The sequence below is a fragment of the Equus quagga genome, chromosome 3, assembly GCF_021613505.1.
Source record: "Equus quagga isolate Etosha38 chromosome 3, UCLA_HA_Equagga_1.0, whole genome shotgun sequence".
Lineage (NCBI taxonomy): Eukaryota > Metazoa > Chordata > Mammalia > Perissodactyla > Equidae > Equus > Equus quagga.
In genome coordinates this window covers 33,987,173-34,011,240 of record NC_060269.1, presented here as the reverse complement: position 1 = coordinate 34,011,240, position 24,068 = coordinate 33,987,173, and the positions used below count along the sequence as shown (strand labels likewise).

Here is a 24,068-nt window from a genome sequence, read left to right as displayed (position 1 = left end):
TCTAACAAATTTCCATACTAACAAACCTCTCCTGCTACCTCTTCCCCTAAGGGTTCCCATTATCCTAAATTTTCTGTTTAACGTTTCCCTTGCTTTTTCTCAATAGCTTTACCATAGTTTTGCTTATCTTTGGGATTTATAAAAGTGGTAGCATACAGCATGCATTCTGCACCTTGCTCTTTCACTCAACTGCTGTCTTCCTGAGATTTCTCCATGTGGATGCATGTAGCTGTGGTACATTCATTTCACTATCGCTAGTATTATACCATAGAAGCATACCACATGGATGTGTGGTTTGTTTCCACTTTTTGCTGTTACGAACAGTGCTGCTATGAATGTGCATGTACATATCACTTTGGCCTGAGTCTAAATTTCTCTAAGATGCTGGTTCTCAAATATTTTGGTCTCAGGACCACCTAAAAGTTATTGAGGACTCCAAAGAGCTTTTGTGTATATACATTGTATCTATCTCTGTCTATCCTATTAGTAATTAAAACTGAGAAATTAAATATTTTTATTGTCAAAAGCGATTATAAACCATTGTATGTTAACTGTAAATAGCATATTTTTATGAAAAATACCTTTCCCCCAAAAAAAATTAAGTGAGAAGAATGGCATCATTTTATATTTTTGCAAATGTCTTTAACCTCTGGCTTAATAGAAAAAGCCGGATTCCCATATCTGCTGCTGCATGCAATCAGTCACAACATGTTGTTTTGGATGGAGTATATGAAGAAAACCTAGCTTCACACAGATATGTAATAGCCTTTTCAGGTAATTACTGGTATTCTTTGATACTACGCCAAGACTCAAAAAGAGGTAGCTTCTTAAATGTTAGTTATAATGTGGAGTCTGAAACTGTTTCAGTGAACTTTTTGTTTTCTGTTATATTAAAATCTTCTGGTCTGTCATGCATTGGTCATTTGGAAAATATTGGTTCACTGAATTATGTAGATCTGCGAAATGTTGACACATTTCATTATACAGTATAAAAAATTATTAATATCAATACCAATCTTATTTGAAAAGTCTATATTGGGAAGCTGTCAAGTTCACAGTGTAGGATATGAATTTTCCAAAATTTTAATTCTTGTTTGAAAGCTGGAATTTTATCATTGGCCACAAATACTATCAGTTTCTTCCTAAAGTGTCAGCCTTCATTCATTTCCAAAAAATAGTCTGCCAAATACCCAAATTTGTATAACCATAGTTTGTCAGTTATTCTTTCAATTAAAAATGATGTTCCATGAAAAAAAGTGGCTAGTTCAGCTCCCAAACCAGTCACACATGTCCTTTTCCTTGAGACAGCCATCACGTTTCAGTGATGGCAGAAGGGGTTTATGCAAACGTTTCATTACGTATAATATAATATGAAAAGTATGCTTAGCCAAGGGTCAGTCTTTAATAAAATTAAAAATTTTTACTGCTGCTTCATCAAATGCATTCCCAAGTGAAACTGGCAGGGTTATTTTATTTGTTTGTGTGTGTGTGTGTGTGCGTGCGCGCATGTGCACATGCGTTTGTTTTTACGGTGAGTATGTGATGGTAAAGAAGACAATGATTACTACTATGATTTGGTGCCACCACCTTGATTCAAGCTAAGGTGCCAGCATTTCACCCACCGTTGCTTTTGTATCATTGGTGCAAATGTTAACAGAGTAAAAAGGGCAAATAACATCTTAGTGTTATTATGAAAACAGTTTTGATCTTGAGAATTCCTGAAATGATGTCAGAGACCCCTCGGGGTCCACAGGCCACACTTTGAGAACCACTACTCAAAGGTGTCTCCATAGGAATGGAAATGCTGAGTCTCCGTGTTTGTGTTTCTTGAGCTTTACTTGGTAATGTTATAATGTAGCACTTTGTGAACATTTTCATTGAAGAACCCAAAAGGCAGAGAACTCTGAAGACAGAGAACCCTTGTCTCACAAGGGTTCTCAGTTTCTGTGAGATTTCTTTGAAGTATCTTTGAAGTCTCTTGTTCTATATGCAAGTTTGGATGAAAATACACATTTTACTCTACAATATACATTTGTTTTAAAATAAAAGTAATGTTTTAAATAAACCCAGCAGTTAAATTACTGTTCTTCCCAACAAATATGTATGTGACTTTGTTGGTCTGTAAAGATGCTCCATGTTGATCCTAAGACTTCCTGGTACCCCTGTTAGAGAAGGACAGCTCCAGTGGGTACCTCAGGTCTAGCATGATTTATCTTGGAGAGTGCACACTTGCATACAAGAGATGGCTAAGGTTTTCAGGCTTGGGGAACTAGGAGTATTTGTTGGTCTTCTTGTGTTCTCTTGCTGGGTTGCTATCCTCACCATTCATTAACCCACTCTCCCAAGACAGAGACCTGGGGGTAATCCTAGCTGCCATCCTCTTCCTTTCCTCCTATGTGGAATTGATCACTCAGTCTTGTTAATTCTACTTCCAGAATATCTCTAGAATTTATCATGCTCAATCCCTGCCACTGCTTTAGTTTATGCTCTTATTTTCTCCCATGAGAATTGACATCTGTCTTTTGGGCCAACCCCAGTGGCCTAGTGGTTAAGTTCCGTGTGCTCTGCTTCAGCAGCTTGGATTCTGTTCCTGGGTGCGGACCTCACCACTCATGTGTCAGTGGCCATGCTGTGGCAGCGGCTCACATACAAAAAGAGGAAGACTGGCAGCAGGTGTTAGCTCAGAGTGAATCTTCCTTAGCAAAAAAAATAAAATAAAGTAAAAAATTGACATCTTTTCTTGACTCATCCTTATCTCCTTTTTTTCCTACCCTAGGCTCTAAAATCCAGTCTTCACAGTGCTGCCACAGTAGACTTTCTAAAACACTTATGTAATCCAGAGAGTTCTTGTTTAGGATCTTTTAGGCATTCCCTAAAAGGATAAAGTTTGCTATTCTTAGCAAAGCATAGAAGATACTTCATCATCCAAGCCCCCTTTCCTGTGTCCTCCTCTACGGCCTTTGTTTCATTCATATTGAATTATCTGTCTTGCAAACCACCATGCTTATATCTCCTTACCTTGTCATATTCTCTTCTCTGTTTCTGCAATGTCTTCAGCCCATCTAATTTCCCTGATCACCTTCTATTTATCTGTCAACACTCAGTTCTCTGAGAGGCCGTTCCTGCTTTCTCTCCTCTCCTACCACTGTCCCACTTGCTGGGCAGAATTAAGCATAGTCTCCCGTGGTTCCTATAGGTCTATCATAATACCTCCTGTACTACATTGTAATTGCTTATTGTCTATCTCCTTATTGACTATGAGCTTCTGAAGGACATGGGCTTTTTTTTTTTTTTTTTTGGTGAGGAAAATTAGTCCTGAGCTAACATCTGTTACCGATCTTCCTCTTTTTTGCTTGAGGAACATTGTCTCTGAGCTAACATCCATGCCAATCTTCCTCTATTTTATATGTGGGACACTGCCACAGCATGGCTTGATGGGCAGTGTGCAGGTCCATGCCTGGGATTCGAACCCACAAGCCCTGGGCTGCTGAAGCAGAGCACACGAACTTAACCACTATGCCACCCAGCTGACCCTGGACATGGACTATTTCTTATTCATTTTTGTACATTCTTGTACATAACGGTACCCGTTAGATAGCAGATGGTCAGTAAATATTGTTGAATAAATAAATGCAAGGAGAAGTTAGGAACACGTCACAGAATCCAAGAGATGGGAGGTGTTCGATAAACGTTGTTGAATGAATGAATGAATTTAAGAGTGGGTCACAGAATCAAAGGTCATTGGGGGTTGAAAGGTTGTTAGAGAACATCTCCTGCTGTCTTCTCTCGAAAATGAGAAAACGGTTTGCCTAAATTGTACAACTGGGCTGGTTAGGAGGTGATGAACAGTGCCACGGATGTTCCCATGGATGGGGCCTAGAGAGGACTGGAGAAAGTCATGTGCTTCCGGAGGAGACTTGCGGAGAGGATCAGAGGCCATGGCCGACACCACAGGGGGATACCACAGTCTAAGTGCAAGGGAGAACTTTTGTGGTTGGAAGTCTGTGGCACATTCCAGACTAGAGAGATTCCCCTCAGCTATTGGCTGTTGTGCGCTCTCTCTGTCCTCAAACTGTGCCAAGACTGTAAGATTTTCCTGATGACTGGGCATATTCTGCATCTGGATTCCATGGTCATAACAACCAGAAGTTTCCTGTCCTCTTTGGTTGAGGTGATTATGATATAGAGCTGGGTAGCAATATCAACAATTTTGAGGTAAGCTCTATTATTTAAAATACAGTCTTCTTTCATCTGAGATTTTTAGGTGCCTAGGAGGGAGGGAAAGGGGAAACTGTTATTCACGAAGTGCTAATCCTGTGCCAGGTCCTTTACTTCCATAATTCAGATTTACCTTCACAGTAACCCTGTGAAATTGCAGTATTAGTATCGCATAAATGGGAGGATGGGTTTGTAGAAATCAGGGGTTGTAGGAGGAAGCAAGGCAGGATTCGAGGGGGAAGGTCTGGTGCCAAGGCTTGTGCCCTTTTTGTTTTGCCATGCTGCTTCCTGTTCTCGAAATGGTGTTTTGCTATGTGAAGCTTATTGTGGCCTTATTTTATCAATGTGGTAAATTCTTGAAGTTGCATATATTTTATGTACTTAAAAAGAGGAGAGTCTGTAGTTTTCTAGTTTATGTCTAGTCTCTGCTTTGCAGTTTACAAATGCTTTGCCATCTCTGCAGGACTATGCAGTAGCAAGAGGGAGCAGATGTTATTATCCCACTTTACAGAGCAGGCATCCACGTAGTCGGGGGGCAGAGTGTTCTACATCTGTCTGGTTCATCCCTGTATTCCTAACACCCAGTCTCTGGGTTAGTATTTAGTAGGTGCTCCAGTTTTTGTTAAATAAACGTCAGGAGTTAATGTATTTGGTAAGCTTCAAGTGCAGACTGGAACCCAGGTCTTCGGGTCTCAGCTCAGTGCTCCTGCCATGGCTGTACCATCCTGCTTTTCCCAGAGCACTAAGCAGGGAGATGCAAGAAGGAACTCTCTCTCATTAGCATGCATGGGACTTGAGAACCCTCTGATGTGGCTATCTTGTGGTTTTCCACAAATCTGAATAAGTACAAGTGACCCCTGAGCATGCGATCTGTCTTGCTTTTGTTTCTCTTCCTTTAAATACTGCAATATAGGTTATTAAATCATTACCTATCTACCTGACAGTTCCCAATAAAATGACTGGAAAAGGATCAATGATCCAATAATGGATTTATAGAGGATAGCACCAAGAGGATCCCTGAGATCATCTAATACTGTGTTTTTCAAAACTAAAAAAAAAAAAAGATTAGTGGAACCCCTGTCTTTATGGAGACTCCAATAAAAAGACAGGATCAAAGCCGGGCTGTGCTGGTTAGGTGTGTGCTAAGGTGGGCGATAGGGATGGTCCAGAGAGTCCCGCCCTTCCTGGAGTCCTAGGATTCCTTGAGATGTGGTTTATACATCACTGACCTATTCTAACCCCTCATTCTATAGATGAAGAAACTGAGGCAGGAAGGTGCTTGGTGACTCTCACAAGTGGCTGGATTAAGATGATGATGAAACTTGTCGCTATTTGTCTGAATTTCCAATATTATTTTAAAGCACCATTCTGCTTTGATTATAAAGAAAAAAATACCTGCTTTTTAGAACAGGAGTGAGCAAGGTATGGCCTGTTTCTGTGAAGCCCCTTGAGCTAAGAATGGTTTTTACATTTTTAAAGCATTGTTAAAAAAAAGAAGCAACGGGCCAGCCCATTGGTGTAGTGGTTGGTTAAGTTTGTGCACTCTGCTTCAGCAGCCTGGGCTTCACAGGTTTGGATCCCAGGTGCAGACCTACACACTGCTCAACAAACCATGCTGTGGCAGCGTCCCACATACAAAATGGAGGGAGATTGGCACAGATGTTAGCTCAGAGACAATCTTCCTCAAGCGAAAAAAAGAGGAAGATTGGCAAGTGATGTTAGCTCAGGGCCAATCTTCCTCACCAAAACAACAACAGCAAAAACCCCACAACAGCAACAACAAAAAACAAAGAAAATGGGACAGAGACTGTGCCCCACAAAGCCTAAAATACTTACCATCCTGCCGTTCACAGAAAATGATTGCCGAACCTGCTTTCCAGGATTCACTGCTGCTGCTATTAACGTGGAAATAGCAAAAGAATTTGGCTTTCTCTAAATAACTTCAAAAAGTGTAGATTTAAAACAAAGCCGGATTAGTTGAGCATATTTACATCAAAAAGTTTTTCAGACTTGTATTTCTCAAATGAACTTTAAATTGCCCAGTCCATTTTCATCCTCCTTTTCGAATACCGGTTTTTGGTGGAGGATAAGCTGGTTAACTAAGTTCTTATAATACATGAGGAGACATTGCAGCTAGGGAGCTGCAGACAGTTCTAAGTTTTATAAGAAAAAAAAGTGGTGTGCTTATTCAAATATAGAATTAGGGCATTTTGCAGACCCCCAAAAGGTGGAAAACAAGAGGAACTGATGTATGAATAATCTAAGAGGGCACACCTGGGAAATGGCGTGGTTGCTTTGGGACTGTACGTAGATACGCGTGCCAGGTGGAGTTTTTTTTTTTTTTTTTTGGAGCAGTTACCTTGAGGTTGAGCCTTCAGCTGAAGCAGCAGTAGAGGATATTCCTTAACCTCATCCTTACCACTTGATGCATTTCCAGAAGCATCCAAGCTTTGGTGGAAAGTGGAATGAATGTTTTCCCTTGGAGCATCCCTCATGGTGACAGACAAGTAGAAAACAGCGCCAGGTTTCTTTCAGGTGAAAGAGCTGACAAAGCTTTCTCAGTGAAACCCCAAGTGGCATGCCTGAGGAAAGCCCAAGAAGAAAGGAAGTCACCCCTGGGATTCTTCCAAGAGAATTACATGGACTCCGAGTTGTGAAGGGGAAGTTCACCTAGCTACAGGGTATCCTGGCCCCTGGAATTGCCCTAGTTTGTTCGTTGGTGGTGGTTTTGTAGTTTTCATTGTCTTTTGGCCTCCCATCATTGGCTTTTTATGTGTGGGTCTGAAGGTGGGCAGGGAAAGTAAAAGGAGACAATGAATAAGAAAACATTTGATCACTTGATAGCAGCCCTGGCAGAAAGCCTGGCCGGAGTAAAGGTTAAAATTGTTGGCCTAAATCAGTGTTTGAAGTTAACTTTGAGTTAGGTTGTCCTTGTAATCGGTGTCCTGTGGTGTCATGGATTCTTGTGCATAACTAAAAAAAAAAAAAAAACTATCCTCACACAAGTCCATAGCATCACTATCGTTTTGTGAGTATATGGGGGCTGGGAGCTGCTTTCTCTGTAGCTTTTGTTTTCTATGTACTTAAGCACTAAATAAAAAGCAATTTCATCTCCTCTCCCCTGCTAACTCTCTTATCCCCCAAGGCCCTTTTCTTTCTGGATAGACATATATTTTTAGTAAATAAAGGACTTACTGTGTGAAATTTTCCTTTGGCAGGAAGAATGATGATGACCATAATATGTTTCACGACAAGATGCACGATGTCAATGCTTGATAAATGTGCCCACGAAGAAATGTATCATTTTATGTATAAGCTAAGATTTCAATAAGTAGCCATTTATCTCTCTATAGAGTGCTGTTCTTAGACTACAGAGTGCATTATTATGTTATTAGGGCTTTTTTTTGTTGTTAAGTTCTTTTTTGATCTATTAAGAATTTCCTGGCGATTTCAGTAGTTTGGTAATTTATCGTTCATCTTCTAACAGGTATTGGTAATGTCGGGATGAAAACATTTATACAAGAGGAAGTAAAAGTCAAGGAAGCAGATAATCGACCGATTTATCAGCCTTAGCAGACTATTTTTCTGATAACGCCATGGTAGCCATGGTAAATTTACTTGTGATTGCTTGAGGGGACAAATTCTATATGCTTTTTGTAACATGGAGGTGCACAAGAGGGTGAAGGAGCAAGTAATCAATCCGTGGACTAACCAGTACTCGTTTGGTCTCTAGATAGGCCCAAAGGCCAGTGGATTCCTGCTATATTTTGAATTATCCCTTTCTTAGGAATTTGCTACAGCATATGGTGATGAGTATATTTTTTTGTTTGGAGTTTTCTAAGTAGCTGTAGTAATAGAAGTCTCATCTTGCTTAATGTCTTTCTCAAAATCTTTTATTTGAAAGAAATTCGGCTAAAGTTTAGAGATAGGCAAAAGTAACCTATTAGTCTGCTCATAGTTCTTCCAGCCTCGGAGGACTTCACACTGAGCGGAAGTGGTGTCAGTTTTGTGTAATGATACCCAGCTTGTACAAAAACGACAATACTAACTGAGGCTACGGTGTAGAATCCAGAGGTGAACAATGCAGAAAAAAATGTCGGGCCTTCATTCAAACTTAAGGATATTAGTTTTCTGGAGCTGCTGTAACAAATTACCACAAATTGGATGGTTTAAATAATAGAAATTTATTGTCTCACTGTTCTGGGGTCCAGAAGGCCAAGATCAAGGTATGGGCAGGGCCATGCTCCCTCTGAAGACCCTACGGAAGGATCTATTCCAGGCCTCTCTCCTTGCTTCTCGTGGTTCCTTGGCCTGTGGCCGCATGACTCCAGTCTTCATGTGGTGGTGTTCCTGTGTGCATCTGTCTCTGTGTCTAAATTTCCCCTTTTTATAAGGACATCAGTCATATTGGATTAAGGACCACTCTAATGACCTCATCTTAACTTGATCACCTGCCAAGAACCTATTTCCAAATAAGGCCAGATTCACACACAGGTTCTAGCGATTGGACTTGACCATCTTTTGGGGGGACACAATTCAATCCACATGGTAGGTTTTCATCCTTAGTTTGCACACGGTTTTAATAAGCCAGTTGATTGTTATCTCAACTATGGCAGACAAAAAGCCACACATTTAGAAGGAAGAGGCATAAGAGAGCAAAAAGGAATTCAAAAGAACTATTAAAGTAGGAATAGTAACTTAAAATACACAAATGCTTGGGGACGGGCAAGCTGCTGAAAAGTCTTAGCTTCTGAGACACATTATATGGTACAAATATAATTATCATGTTTTACACATCATGTATGAGTGTGTATACATTTTTAAATCCCATCGAAATAAAATTTAATAATGTTGACTACTTGAAGGTACTTTGGTACTTTTTGGTTACCTAAAAGATTACTTTTTTGCTGAGCGACTCATGTTGTCAGATGTCCTGATGATTTGGGTTTGAGCCTGACTTTGTCACTCACTAATGTGTATATTGGGTAAGCCATTAACCTTTTGGAAGCTGGGTTTCCCGATCTGTAAAATGAAGGGAGTACAGTCTACTACATAAAATTATTAGGAGGATCAAATTTGCCGATGAATATTAAAAGAGCTAATACAGTATCAGGCATATTTTCAGTGCTTTATGCATGATTGTTCTTCATTGGTTATTGGGTTACTGGATGATTATTGGGAGCCTGGTGTGTTCCAGGCTTTGTCCTAGAGTTCATGGGCATGCCGTGATTTAGTAGTAGAAGCAGTGGCCTTTGGAGTGGGACATCTGAGCTCAAGTCCTGTCAGTCTGTGAATCAACCTTGGGTAAGTCCTGGCCCTCTCTAGACCTCTGCCTAGAGACTGGCCATGTGGACGAGATCTCCAAGGACTTTCCATCTCTAAAAAAATTCAAAATTCAAACTCAACAAATAGAGCTCTTGATATCCTGCAGGCCCACGTGCAATCCTGGAAAGTGACCCTCCGTGCTTTAGCCTTTCCCCCAGAAGTGGGGGTGAAGATGAGACTAGTACTGTGTTTTCAGATAGTGTTAGTAGTAACAATGACAGCTATCCCTTATTGAGCACTTGACACTGTGCTAGGTACTTTTCATACGTTCTGGCTTCTCCAAATAGGGTACATGTTTCTCCAAAGCAGGTGGGCATCCAGAGAAATATGGTACACCCTCCCGGAGAATAAATTTTCCTGAATGGTTTGTGAGACACACCCCATATTATTAAGTAAGGACAATCACAGCTATAGTATAGAGTGTTAAGCTAAAACTCAAAGAAATCTGAGGCTTCCTGAGGGTGAGCTTCAGCTTCAGTCCCAAGTCCCATTCTAAGTGCTGAGGAAACAGCAGCAAAGAAAACAAAGTCCTCTCTCACGCAGTTTCTATTCTAATAAACAGTGAGGTTTGTTTATTTGTTTATTTACTTGGGGTCACATTGGTTTATCAATTATATGCATTTCAAGTGTACATCTTTATATTTCAGCTGCTGTAGAGACTGCATAGGGTTCCCCACCGAAAGTCTAGTGTCCGTCTCTCACCATACATATGTTCCCCTTTACCCCTTTCACCTTGCCCTCAACTCCCTTCCCGTCTGGTAACCACCAGTCTGTTCTCCGTATCTATGTGTCTGTTTATCTTCCACATATAAGTGAAATCATATTATATTTGTCTTTCTCTGTCTGACTTATTTCACTTAGCATAATACCCTCAAGGTCCATCCATGTTGTTGCAAATGGCAAGATTTCATCTTTTTTATGGCCAAGAAGTACCCATTGTATGTATATATACCATATCTTTTTTTATCCATTCCTGTGCCCCAGTGAGCACTTGGGTTGCTTCCAAGTCTTAGCTATTGTGATAATGCTGCAATGAAGATAGGGGTACATGTATCTCTTCGAATTAGCGTTTTCATATTCTTTGGATAAATACCCAGAACTAGAACAGCTGGATCATATGGTAGTTCTATTTTTAATTTTTTGAGGAATCGCCATACTGTTTTCCATAGTAGGTGTACCAATTTACATTCCCAACCGCAGTGGACAAGGGTTCCCTTTTCTCCACATCATCTCCAACACCTGTTATGTCTTGTCTTTTTAGCCATTCTGAAGGGTGTGAGGTGATATTTGCACTGTGGTTTTGATTTGCATTTCCCTAATAATTAGTGATGTTGAATATCTTTTCATTTGCCTCTTGGCCATCTGTATATCTTCCTTGGAAAAATGTCTGTTCAGATCTTCTGCCCATTTTTTAACTGAGTTGTTTGGTTTTTTTGTTGTTGAGTTGTATGAGTTCTTTATATATTTTGGATATTAACCGCTTACCAGATACATGATTTGCAAATATCTTCTCCCAATGGGTAGGTTGTCTTTTCGTTTTATTGATGGTTTGCCTTGCTGTGCAGAAGCTTTTTAGTTTGATATAATCCCATTTATTTATTCTTTCTTTTTAAATAGTTATGTTTGAGGTGAGACCTAAGGAAATAAGGGGCTCAACCATATCACTATTTTGGGGAAAAGAAAGATTTCAGGCAAAGGGAATAGCCAGTGCAAAGGCCCTGAGGCAGGAACCTACCCTTTAGCAAGGCAGAGCAGTAGGAGATAAGGTCAGAGGGATATAGATTATGTAAGGCCTTGAGGTCAGGGTGAGGGTTGTGGATTTTATTCTGAGGAACATGAGAAGCCATCTTGGATGCTTTAGGGATGGGAGTGGTGGAATCTGCCACAATATTTTTAAAAGCTTACTCTGGCTGCTGGCTGAGAATAGTGGGGCAAGAATTAGAAGTAAGGAGGCCAGTTGGAGGGCTCCTGCCATAGTCCAGGCTAGGAACGGCAGTGCTATTTATGAGGGTGGTCGTGGTGAAAATGGTGAAAAGCAGCAAAATTTAGGAAGTGTGTTAAAGTATACAGAACCTGCAAATGAATTAGATGAGAGATATGAAAGAAGGAAGAGTCTGGCTTTGGGGTTTTGGCTTAAGCAATTGTAGGTATGGATGAATCGCCATTTATGTTGAGATGGGCAGTTTGATGGAGGAGCCTGGGTAGTTCCCCGGTCACTGGAAGATCTGGCAACTTTATCTGAGAATCCTGAAACTGGCTTAGATGCTGTTTGGAGCTCCCTTTGAAGATAAGGAGTGATGTGTTAATTTGTGTCACCTTTGTTTTGTTCATGGACATGTACAATAATAATTTGAAAATATTGCTGTGTGCAAAATGCTCATCTTGACTCAGGAGCCCTCCCTGCTAGCTCAGTCTGCGTATTCTTCTCCTCCCCAGACTTCCTCTCATTTCCCCCTGCCCTCATGGCACCTTTTCCCCAGCTGGACTGGTGACAGAAATCTGGTTGTCTTCTTCACCCTGGCAGTTTTAAAGAACTAGCAGTTCTTAAATTTTCTTCCTGGCCACGCTGACTGCCGTTGGGTGCCCCAGGCGTCAATGTTCCGATAACTGTGATCTCTGAGGCTTTGTCCCACAGAGCCGATCGAGGGCCTGTGCGTTTAACTCAGACTGAGCCCTGAATCCCCGACAGGTCTCAGTTTCAGGCAGAACTGGTGTGGGGGATGTACTAAGACTTTCAGGCTACAAAGGAACAATTTAAAAATTGGCAGGTAAAACTGGCCTGCATGAGGATATGTTTTATGCTTAAAATCATAAAATTGGTTCAGAATGGCCTGACGTGCAGCATACTAAACCTTTATTAAACATTATAGAGGTCATTGCTTTTGTCTTCCTAGTGCCTCTTCCCTCTCCTTTCTTCTGTGACCCACATTGAGCCAATTGTAGAGCCCGCCCTCTGGCTTCAGTGATAGGTCCAGGGAGGGAAACATGACCTCCCACAGGCCAATCAGAGGGGGAAAGACCTTTCTCCAGTGGTAAATCATTGAGACTGAAAACCCAGAACCTGTGCATCCAGATTTCCAGCCTCCTGGGGAAAGGTGGCCTGAGAGGATGAGGCTAACCTCTGACAAAAGAGACGAGAGGCAAATGAGAGGGAGCCCTGATGGTACTTTCACCTCCTCTCTGATGCCCGTTCCATTGTGCCCCTTTCAGGGTTTAGTACAGGCCTGAGAACATAACTATGGCTTCACGCAGTCCTGGTTGCTGTTTACAGCCGCAGGAGCCCTAATACCTAATACCCCTACTATGGCCAGGGCGTTGAGCAAGAAGGCACAATTGACTAACTCATAGTCCTGCCTCAGGTATTTATAATCTAATGGTGTGATGTCAAAACTTCTGAGTATGGTAAGATGATTGATAAAATCTGGCCTTAACAAATCAATAGATGGTATCTTTTTAAAATGTGAAGAATTAAGAATATAAAAAATTTTTCATTAGGTTGATTTATCGAAGATACATCACCTGAATATTAGCTTTCTTCATGACTGGGCTATTTCTGGTTTGATAGTTTGAAGAGGAGCAAGCCTGCTTATAAATGAATTTCCAAGATCATCTGTTAAAATCTTCTTCAGCCTTCGAGGGCTGTTTTCATAGCCACCTGCACCATTGGAATAAATCTTTCCAGAATGGTTAATTCCTGGACAATTAATCATTCAGAGAACAGTTCCCTGAACATAGTAACTGCTCAGTAAATGTTTATTGAATTAAGTCAATTACAACCGCTTTTGTATAAAATTGCATGGAAAAGTTGGTAGTACGATTTGAGGTAGGTACTGCAGATGTAACTGATAATACTGTTAGAGATGTGTGGCCTTAAAAGATAGGCATGGTTATTTAGCTAGAAATGTGTATTAGGTGGAAAGAGAAAACTTGAAAGATTTTTAGATGGAAATGAGCCAGAAGGTCAGTTGGTAGGTACCAGGTGAGCACACCTGCAGTCACAAGAAGGGAGTGTGGCTTGCCGGAGAACTGACCATGAGTCAGCTCCATTCAAGCGAGTCCTGGGAATTTGAGCCTTGTTCTCTTCAAAACCTGCTGGTTAGATTCATGTGGACCAACTGGCGGGAATGGTTTGTGGGTAGATTTAGAAATGGAGCTTTTAGCTCCAGTTGCTTCAACCTCAGCCAAAAGGCATGAAAATTAATAGCTCTCTTTCTTATATTTTTTTCTCTCTCTGCTCCTGCTCTTTCTGAACGAGGATCTTCTGAGTTGAATATTGGTCCAATTAAATGCGTCTGATTAAAACTGTCAAACCGAAAAGGAAGTGAGTTAAAAAAAAATGCAGCCAGAGTTGTGGATATCGAGTTACTGAGTTTCTGCTTGAGAACTGAATTATAAATAAATGTGTTAGGTAGTGGAATTTTGTTTTGTTTTCCCCAAAGGAGAAATATTCGCCACATGGAAACAAAATTTATTCAGCATACTTTCATTCTGTAATTGCACCATTTCTATTCTTAATTCTCTGAGTTTCTGATTTAAAGTGAAAAACACACGAAAACAGACTGTTGTGTAAAATTGACAGGAATGAGTGTGAACCTGGCTGTCAGAAACATAGGTGGTTGTAAATTAGCAATGGAAATAGCTTCCTATTGTGGAGGTTAAAAATAATGTATTTACAAGGAAGTTATTTACATCGGCCCTTCAGAGGCTTCCCCCGGAGCGAGGCTTAAGTTAGGAAAGCTTTGAAATCCACGGTGCCTGTGCACGGGAAGCGGATGCGGGACGCGGGATGTGCGCGGCTTTGCGACTACATGCCACGGTTCTGTGCTGGTGACAGATAGGAAAACGGAGTTGTCTCGCTGCCCGGGGGCGTCTCAGATTGTGAAAGAGAGTCAGGGCAAAGCCTTGCTTGTTCTAAAGTTCGTGGTGTCCAATAAATTAATCCCTTAGGTTGCAGGAGTGGTTTGTTTTGAGCTTCCGGATGAGAGAGCCTTTTCTCATCCCGTCGTGCGGAAGGTGCTGGGAGGGTGCAGACCCCGCCGCAGGGGAGCTCCCCATACCTGGACCCGTGCAGCCTTCAAGAACGCCTCCCGTATGATGTTGAATGTGAAAAGAGCGAGCAGACGGAGGGCAAAAATATCTGTGGGAGAAAAATCCTTCTTGCTGCTGTTTTGTCAACTGAAAGCATATTTGTTTGTGCCTCTTAGGATTTTTCTCTAACCTTTGGGCGGCCCCACCTTTTCTTCATTCATTTCTCTTCCCTCACCTCTTGCTCGATCTCAGGGGACGCCAGAATAATTTCAGATATATTTCTCCTCAGGTTTCTGGTCTGGCTCTTTCTAAGTCATACCTTAAAATTATTTGGTGGGTTTATTACTTGAATAACCTCAATTTCAGTAGCAGCATCTTCGGAAAACCGATTAATAGAGTATTATGACTTTAAAAATATTCTTTTGTTTTTCTCCCCAAAGCCCCAGGACATAGTTGTATATCCTAGGTGTAAGTCCTTCTAGTTCTTCTATGTGGGACGCCACAGCATGACTTGATGAGCAGTGTGTAGGTCCATGCCCAGGATCGGAACCCGTGAACCTGCTGCGCAAACTTAACCACTCAGCCACCGGGCAGCCTAAAAAATATTCTTTATGGATCCGAGTTTTCTTGGAGTCCAGAAGAAAGTGTATCTGAGTGACTATGTCTGCTAAGAACGGAGGAATGGATGATTGAGAAATATCCAGATATTTTAGAGGACATCAGCCGGTCTGTTTAAAAAACGCTTTGTTTGTTTGTTTTGGCAAGGTTAGGAAAGTTACTTTAAATGTAGATATCAGCTATTTGTATCATTCAGGAATGTTCGGATCTCCTTATCACTGCTGATAAGATTAGAGTCTGAATTGACAACTTTAGTTTTTGACACACTTACCTCCTTTAGGACGTTGGGAGGGGGGAATATTTTTGCTCACTGAGGTTGTGGAGGGGGGAGGAAGTTAAGCTTGTCTTTGGGGCTTTGCCAGGAGACGTGCTGAATTCTGTAGGCATTTGAATCAATTTTTGACTGCAGCAAAAAAGAGGCAGAGAGAGAAGGGAGAGATCAGAGTATAATGAGTACTTACCTCTTAATGATTTAAGATGGAGAGTGAATACTGTCCTTATCTATGAAAATTCTCTTGCTGATATCTCTTTCTAGAAGGTGGAAAGATGGATGACTGGGGGTGGGAAGGCAGCTGCTCAGAGCTTGCTAGAAGTTGCCATTCAGAAGGCATCTGGCAGACTGCGTAGTGGGGCTTTGCAGAGCAGCCCTGGGCCAGGTGCTGAGAGATTTAAGTCCTTGGTTCTGGCATTAGCAGTAGGTTGCTGTGTGTCTTTGATCCACCAGGTAGCCTTCAGAGTATTTAATAGTCTCAGGAAAATGACAAGCCTGTACATGTGGTTGTAATTTTTTGTGATTCTCAAAACCTTGGTTTTATGTACCTTGTTAGTTGACCCTTATCATATTGGTTCTAGACCAATCTTGACTATCTACAGCTACTCTAGTATGACAAAAATATAATCTAAAAGTTTTAACTTTTGATTCATATATTTTCTTACGTTAGTTCATTTAGTGAATGTCAGTAAAGATCAAAGAAGAGCTTCTTCACGGAGATATTCAACTGTTCTTACTGTAGTGATTTTTAAATCTTTTACTTCTCTTACTATATAGGGCATAGTTCCAATGTGATTTTTCTGAAGGATGAGATATTTAAACTGAAATCAAGAAAGGTGGTTTGCCAAAGGAACATAAAATTAGCCCAATTTTTGAAATTGATGTTGACTGCTTGGTGTTTGGTAAAAAGCATCGCTACAAGAAGCCATTGGGGGGATGATTTCAGGAAAGATGAAAAATGTTGAAATCAAGTGGGAAGAAGGAAATGTGGCAAATCACAGGGAACCAGACTGTTTTTTAACAGAGAAAATTCAATTTTATCTGCTTTTTTTCCAGCAAATTCCATTTGATATTTTACGTTTTCTTGATAACTTAATAAAGAATCTCAGGAAGGAGAGTTGCCGAACTTTAGCTTAGTGAGAGAGAATTTGTCATTTGTGACATTTCTTCTCTAAATAGCATAGGAAGATCAATGTATTAGCTGGTAGTTCATGCATTACTGGTCTAGCTGTTTCTATTCAGAAAGGAAACAACATGTTATACAGCAAAACTTGGCACAGTGGGGAATTTTGGCTCAATCCCTAAACATTGAACTCTGCTAGGGACCAGGTAGTGTGCTAGGGTGTGGGATATGTAGATAATAAAGCATCATTCCTGTCTTCAGGGAACAGCAAGTAACACCTTTTAGAAGATAAGCCGATAGTAGACAGGTAATTTAGAGTGGTATAAAATCAACATAAACAAAACATAGGAAGGTTGGCTCTCCATTCAAAATATGCACAGAATCTGGCCGCTTTTCATCACCTATAACTACCTTGAGCTGAGCCACCATCATCCTTCGCCTCAGTTCCAGCCTTGTCGCTGGTCTCTCTACCCTCACTCTCATACCCATAGTCTCTTTTCCACACAGCAGCCAGAACAATCCTTTGAAAATGGAGGTCACATTATATCCAAACTCCTCCATTGGTTCCCAATTTCACCAGACGCAAAGGACCTTTCAGGAGTTTCAATGTCCTGGTGATCGGGACAGCCTCCTCCTTCAACACACATAATTTCTCTCGTCTTATTTCTCTGACTTCCTCTCCTACTGCTCTGACCTTCACTCACTGCGCTCTACTCACACTGGTTTCCTTTGCTGTTCCATGGCCACACCAGGTATGTTTCCACTTCAGGGCCTTTACAGTGACTCCCTGTGCCTGGAACACTCTCCCAGAGACAGCTGCACGCACAGCTCCTCACTTGACTTTGAAGTCTTTGCTCAGATGTCACCACCTCAGTGAAGCCTCGCCCTGACCACCCCATTTAAAATTGCAGCTCACCTCCTACCGTTACTCCCACTCCTTCTCGTCCTGCTCCGTATCCTTCTGCATAGCACTTATCATCCTCTGACTTACTGTATGATTTACTAGTTTATTGATTTTGTTCAACATCTGTCTTCCTCAGTTGGAACGTAAGCTCCAAGAAGGCAGGATCTTTGTTTTGTTCAACATTGTTCAATCTGGAACAATCTAGAACAATGCCTGGCATCTGATGGATACTCGATAATTCTTTGTTGAATAAGTGAATGAGTGAGTGAGGAGAGATTAATTGTGACTGAGAGTTCTAAGGAGAATCGTGAGGAAGGAACCTTTGAGCTGAGTGTTGACGGCTGAGCAGAATTGGACAGGTTATCTGGGGAAAGACACTCCAGATGGAAGGACTATCTGGAGCAAAGGTAGAAAGTGACAGAGTTCATGAGTGCTCCTGGAGTGGCTAGGAGTCCCAACTGACTGGGGCCTGAGGGGCAGTGAGTGGTAGTGGTGGAAGGATAAATTAACAGTCAGCAAGTAATTAAAGAGGACTCTTAGTGGAGTGAGGGGACAAAGTACTAATCGCTGCCTGTGATAAGGTGGCAGGCATGTTGGTGATTGGAATCGAGGCCTCTCTAATTAGTGGCATGCATAACGTGGGAGATAGTCTCACTTTAAGATGTCAGTAATGTGAATGGTGTTTGCCAATGAGATTTCCTTTTTATGTAGTACTTGACTGTTTTCCACACGTGGTCACATGCTTATTATAATTTAAGCTTCATAACAAATGGGTAGAGTTCTTGTAATATAATGTATATTAGGTATTATTTACATTTTTTGATAAACTTTTTTTAAAAATTGATTGCATCTTATATCAAACCAGCTAAGTGACTTGCCTGAGGTCATGGAGTTAGAAAGTGCGGAAGCAGCTTCCCGCTGTCTTGGGTCTCACACCCATGTTTTCCCACTCTGCCAGGCTGCCGCTCGAATGCTGACTCGATACTCAAGATGTCATGCTGGTTTTTAACAAGGATTGAAACTTCTTTCCATTTCCCCCAGTCATGGAAAATAGCAGTCTCTTCATCCAGTTACTTCTTTACCAGATCCATTTTTCTCTTTCCTCCTTTTCCATTTCAACTTATCTAGAATAATTAATAGAAAGATTAATCTATGTCATAGGTGAGTGTGGTTTTGCTTTTGCGTATTTAGCATTTTACCTTCTTTCAGGCTTATGCCAAGACTGTCTGACTCAGCACCTGACATTCTAGTAAGCTCGTTCCTGTCTTTCATGTGGTTCTTGGGTGGAAGGGAAGAGAAGCATGTCAGCAACTCCAGTCAAATGTCTTCACACTTTCTTGTTGCTCACTTTGGGATTAAACCTCATCTTCTTAATTCCCCCAGATGTTAGTAGGCAGGAAGAGGCGGAGGGAGAACTCAGTGAAGGCGAGCACTGGTATGGAAACTCTTCAGAGACTCCATCAGAAGCATCCTATGGAGAAGTCCAAGAGAACTATAAGTTGTCTCTGGAGGACCGGATCCAGGAGCAGTCCACTTCCCCGGACACCTCCTTGGGAAGTGCCACGCCCAGCAGTCACACGTTGGAGCTGGTGGCACTTGACGGTGAGGTTCTGCGAGACTCACTGGCGTGTCAAGATCACCTCTCCCCTGGCGTGTCTTCTTTGTGTGACGATGACTCCCCAGGCTCCAATAAGCCCTTGAGCAGCAACTTGAGGCGGCTGCTGGAGGCCGGGTCCCTCAAACTCGATGCCACAGCCACAGCTAATGGCAGAGTGGAGTCCCCAGTAAACGTTGGCTCGAATCTCTCCTTTTCCCCACCATCCCACCATGCCCAACAGCTCAGTGTTCTTGCCAGGAAGTTGGCTGAGAAACAGGAACAGAATGACCAATACACTCCAAGTAACCGTTTTATATGGAATCAAGGTAAGTGGTTGCCAAACTCAACCACCACCTGCGGCTTGTCCCCGGATTCAGCCATCCTAAAACTGAAAGCTGCAGCCAATGCTGTACTGCAGGACAAATCTCTCACCAGGACTGAGGAGACCCTGCGATTTGAGTCCTTTTCTTCCCCTTTTAGCTCCCAGTCTGCCAGTTCCACCTTGGCAGCTTTATCCAAGAAAGTCAGTGAGAGAAGCTTGACTCCTGGTCAGGAACACCCGCCTCCGGCCAGCTCTTTCCTTTCCCTGGCTTCCATGACCTCCTCAGCGGCCCTTCTGAAGGAGGTTGCAGCAAGGGCTGCTGGGAGTCTTCTGGCTGAGAAATCATCACTGGTGCCTGAGGACCCTCTACCGCCACCGCCTTCAGAGAAGAAGCAAGAAAAGGTAACCCCACCACCTCCACCACCACCGCCACCACCTCCGCCACCACCGGCACAATCCTTGGAATTATTGTTACTCCCGGTTCCTAAGGGAAGAGTTTCTAAACCCTCAAATTCAGGTATGCAATCTTTTATTTCAGTCACCGTGCAGGTCTTTTTGACTGTAAATTGTGATGTCTTATTCATTGCCTTACTCGGTTGGGTTCCCCATCTGCTCTGAGGCAGGAATGAAAAAGCAGGAACGCAGCAAAATACCTTAAGTAAGCAGGGTAGTGGTCTTTCATGTATGTATTACACAAAGACTTCACAAATAGTTTTATTTTTGAAAGGTAATGAATAATCTTAGAGACATACAATACTCCTCCCTTTCATATAAATGACTTTTTTTTCTTACCAAGTTCAGTCTAGGTCCATACAAGATCTATTTAATGGGGGAAGATCAAAGCATCTTTGTCATGGAGTACGTGGCATCGTTGAACATAGGGGAGAAAAAACCCCAGCGCTTTTGAAACAGTGGACAAGGGAGAGCTCACCCTCCTGCTGCCCCCATTACAAACAGACTTTTGTATAATCAGTAACTACTCTGCTCTAATTTATCACACTCTATACTTTTATGTTAGCATTTTTATTACTTTTTTGTGGAATTTAAGCCTTTTTCACTTATCCTGTTCTTCTCTAATTTCTTGTTGTAGAATATTGTCATTCAAACATAATCAAAGCGTTTCCTGCAAATGCTTTATTTTATTCAAATCCAATCAGATTCTGAAGGAATGTGCATGTGGAAAATTTGAATCACAAGTTTTTCTTGTGGGGACAGTCTTTCCAAAGGAGAAGTCGCTGTCTTATAGAGCCTTGACGTTCACAGTTATTCATCGGAGGGAGAAATTTAGTCACTTGAGTTCTCACGGTGGAAACATCATTTCTTGTATTGGTTTGTTTTTAAATTGAGCACATGATGAATTCATGGTCCTGGACATGGATGTATGGAGTTTCAGATGTCTCTCAAGGATATCCTGCCAGACTGGTACAGGAAGTAGTCTGTGTGTGTCTTCAACAGTATAAACAGTGCTGTTGTGTGTATCTAGCCAGCTTTTGATTATTTGCAGCCATATTGATGAAGAGTGCTTAGAATGGTAAATAATTGACTGAAGGATTGCAGCTAACATCAAGTTGATGCATTTATGACAAATTGCCATTTAAATTGCTGAGTGAGCTATATGCACTAATTATAATGACTTTAAAACTTGTGTAAACAGCAGAATAGAACTAAGAAAATGGATATCTGGAACGGTTATGACTTGAAGTGATCCAAATCATTCACTCCAGAGTTTCTGAAGTGTCAGTAAAATCCTGAAATGTTTATCAATTCTGAGTTTCATTTCTCCTCACTTCTCACCTGCCATCTGGTGACATAAAGAGAGAAATAACTAAAATTAGGAAACAAGGAGAAGAGCAGAGGGAGGTGGGTAACTTTGCAATGGAATAAATCACTCCTGGTTTGTAGAAATAGCCCTTAGGGGTAGCAGCAGAAAGAGGTGGATGGCTATATGTAAAACATAATTTTATAAATATTCTGTATCTGGATATTGAATAAATGTATTAATGGCGTTTACACTGTAAATTCACCTGGACATTAGTTACTTGGAAAAGTTTATACAAAATTAACAATGAACTTTAGTTGACTGAAGACTTGGAAAGAAATAACTGATAAATTATGCCTCCTGAAGACAAACTCTAGCAGCTTGGTCATTTTTAAGTGCCTTAGACATAACCAGTATTAGTTGTGAAGTAGAATTTTTTCCCTCAAGTGACTGGATGCATGTAAAGCTGAGAAAGAGGTCATGAACTTCCAGTGTGGGGTGGACTTTTCGCCTGTTTTGTTGTAGGATATACACATGGGAGAAAAGATATGCTCCCTTTTTGGTTTAAATGCCCTTAATCCATGCCAACATCTCAACAGACTTCTCAGCAGAATTTAATATGGAGATCTATAAGGAATTGTTTTTCTTTTCTTTTTACTGAATTTATTCTATTGCTGAAACACTTCTTATTTGAATCAATGAAAATGTTCATATTGCCAGAGGAGAGAAAGGAACTTCTCTGATCTGGGCTCTGCAACCCCTTGCTAATTGACTGGTACCTGGGCCCCCTGTTTCCCACACGCCTCTGTTCGCAATCCAAGCCTTGGTGAAGCAGCTCCATTGACGGAGTAATTGTATTAAAGAATCATTCCTTTTGTAAAACTCACACCAGAGGAAAGATCGCTGCAAAGAAAAACATGAGGGCTCTTGAAATGGTCACTCAAAAAATGTTCCGTGTGTCCATGTGGACACATCCTAAATTCGAGTTTCTTACTGCGTGGATTGGAAAGAGGGGAGAGGGTGCCTCTGTGCGCTTTTCACTTAAAGCGAATGCCATCGCTTCCCAGCATCCTAACTAGATTATGGGTTAGGAAGAAGTTGATAGAATATCTAATTTTGTTATTTATCTTTATATGATTTGGTTGGTGTTGCTTGGATCGCTGAGTTTTGAGTCTCAGTGGAAGAGAAGGGGGTCTTCCCTATCTTCCCCTCCCGACTTCTTCCTCCTCCCCTCACCCTTCTACACACTCTACTGTTTGTCGTAGGACAACCTGGGGGCTGGATTCGTATGTAATTTGGCTCTCCCTAAAAAGCATTATGGGAATGTGGTGAGAGCCCTCACCCACGTTTCTAAACATTTCTCATTATTTTTTTCCCTTTCCCTTAGAAAGAAATCTTAGTTTAGTTCAAAATAGATAGGTGGACTGACCTCTTGCAACAGGAAAAGGGTTTCTGTTGCCTAATGACTTAAATAAACAAATAATAAGCAAAAAAAAAATCCACAAAAATAGACTGCACACCATCCTGATTTCAAGCAAGGCTTACATTTTAAGGCTATTTCTCAAAATGTTGCAAAAAGGGCATATAAAGTTGATTCTAGAGTTACAAAGAGATATGTGCTAGAAAAGCCAATCCTGTGTTGAGTAATTTAGACACCAGGATTTCTTTGACCTTCTTTAGGTCAAGGGAAGTCCAAACCATGAAAAAAAAAAGTGTCTTTTAGGTCTGACCTTACTCCTCTTTTTTGAACAGGACTTGGTTGTCGCCAGGTCATGGTGTATTTAATTCCTCTAAGAGCCCATCGCTGGAGAGCCTTTCCCCCTGCAAGAGAGAGGTGACACTTGAGGAGGAGGTTTCTTTCATGTGACCCCACGCCCCAGCACATGCTACACGGCTCCTCTGAAAGGGGCACGATAGAGAGAAGATTATGTCTGTTTGCTATAAAGATAAATGTCACACATTGACTCAATTCTCTTTGAAGCTACTGTTCTGTTGCAGCTCAGAATAAAATAAATGGTTTTTATTTTAAAGACAAAGTTTCTTGTAGAAGGCCAACAAGAGTCCCAGGATGCCAGGCTCCTAGTTAAAAGAAATAACGAGGAGAGTTTCAGAGAGAGGGTCTCCAAAACATCTTATTTTCCTGAGTAAAATTTATGTGCTTAGAAGCAAGCTGGTCTCATACAGCTGAGAGCCAAGGATATTTTCTCGGTCAAAAGATAGGGTTTTCCGGCTGCTGGTTTTTTTTTAATCTGATGTTATTAACATTATGGCAAAAGCATAGTAAGTCCAGAAAGTGAGGGAACCTCTCCAGATACTCCCATTAGATCGATGATTATTATTGCCGTAATCTGGGAATGATCACATGCAGGAACTTGCTTAGAAAATAAACTTTTTTAATTGAGATTCAGGACTGTCACGGATCTCAATTATAGTTTCCCAGTGGTTTAAAGTTAGACCTCATATAGATATCAGACTTGTCTCTCAGTTATATTGACTACTTACCTGTTGTTAAATATGCATTGATAGTATCCATATCAATAACAACAGGTAAACCTAATGATATCCATTGCAAACATAGCTTTTTGTCTCCCTGAAGTAGCATTTGAGAGATATGCCCAAGAAATTCCATTAAAGATGTTAAATCCGTGTACATTGTTAGGAAGGAAGATGGGTCCTCCTACGCAGATATGCACCAGTAAGTTAGTAGGCCTAGAGATGATGACAGTGCCCGGATTATGCACACCCGGGGTCACCTGGCATCTTGAACTCCTTTGACGAGTATGGTAAGGTCTATAGGGAGAAACTACCCACTTGCGAATTATTGTGATTTTCTGCGAATTGCCTCGTAGGATCTAACAAGACAAAGTTTGATTTCAAAGCCTACAAAACAATTAAATTTGTTT

General features: G+C 41.3%; 1 protein-coding gene across 6 annotated transcripts in view; it reads left to right on the top strand.

The window, feature by feature from the left end:
• ZNF827 (zinc finger protein 827) overlaps window positions 1–24,068 on the top strand; it is a 165,566-nt gene that overhangs the window by 13,624 nt on the left and 127,874 nt on the right. For all 6 annotated transcript variants that reach the window (XR_006887983.1, XM_046656881.1, XM_046656885.1 and 3 more), the window contains exon 2: window positions 18,871–19,923. Coding sequence is in view for 5 of the 6 variants with exons in the window: in XM_046656881.1 (XP_046512837.1) it covers window positions 18,871–19,923 (1,053 nt within the window). In the remaining variant the exon portion in view is untranslated. The remainder of the gene's footprint in view (window positions 1–18,870; window positions 19,924–24,068) is intronic.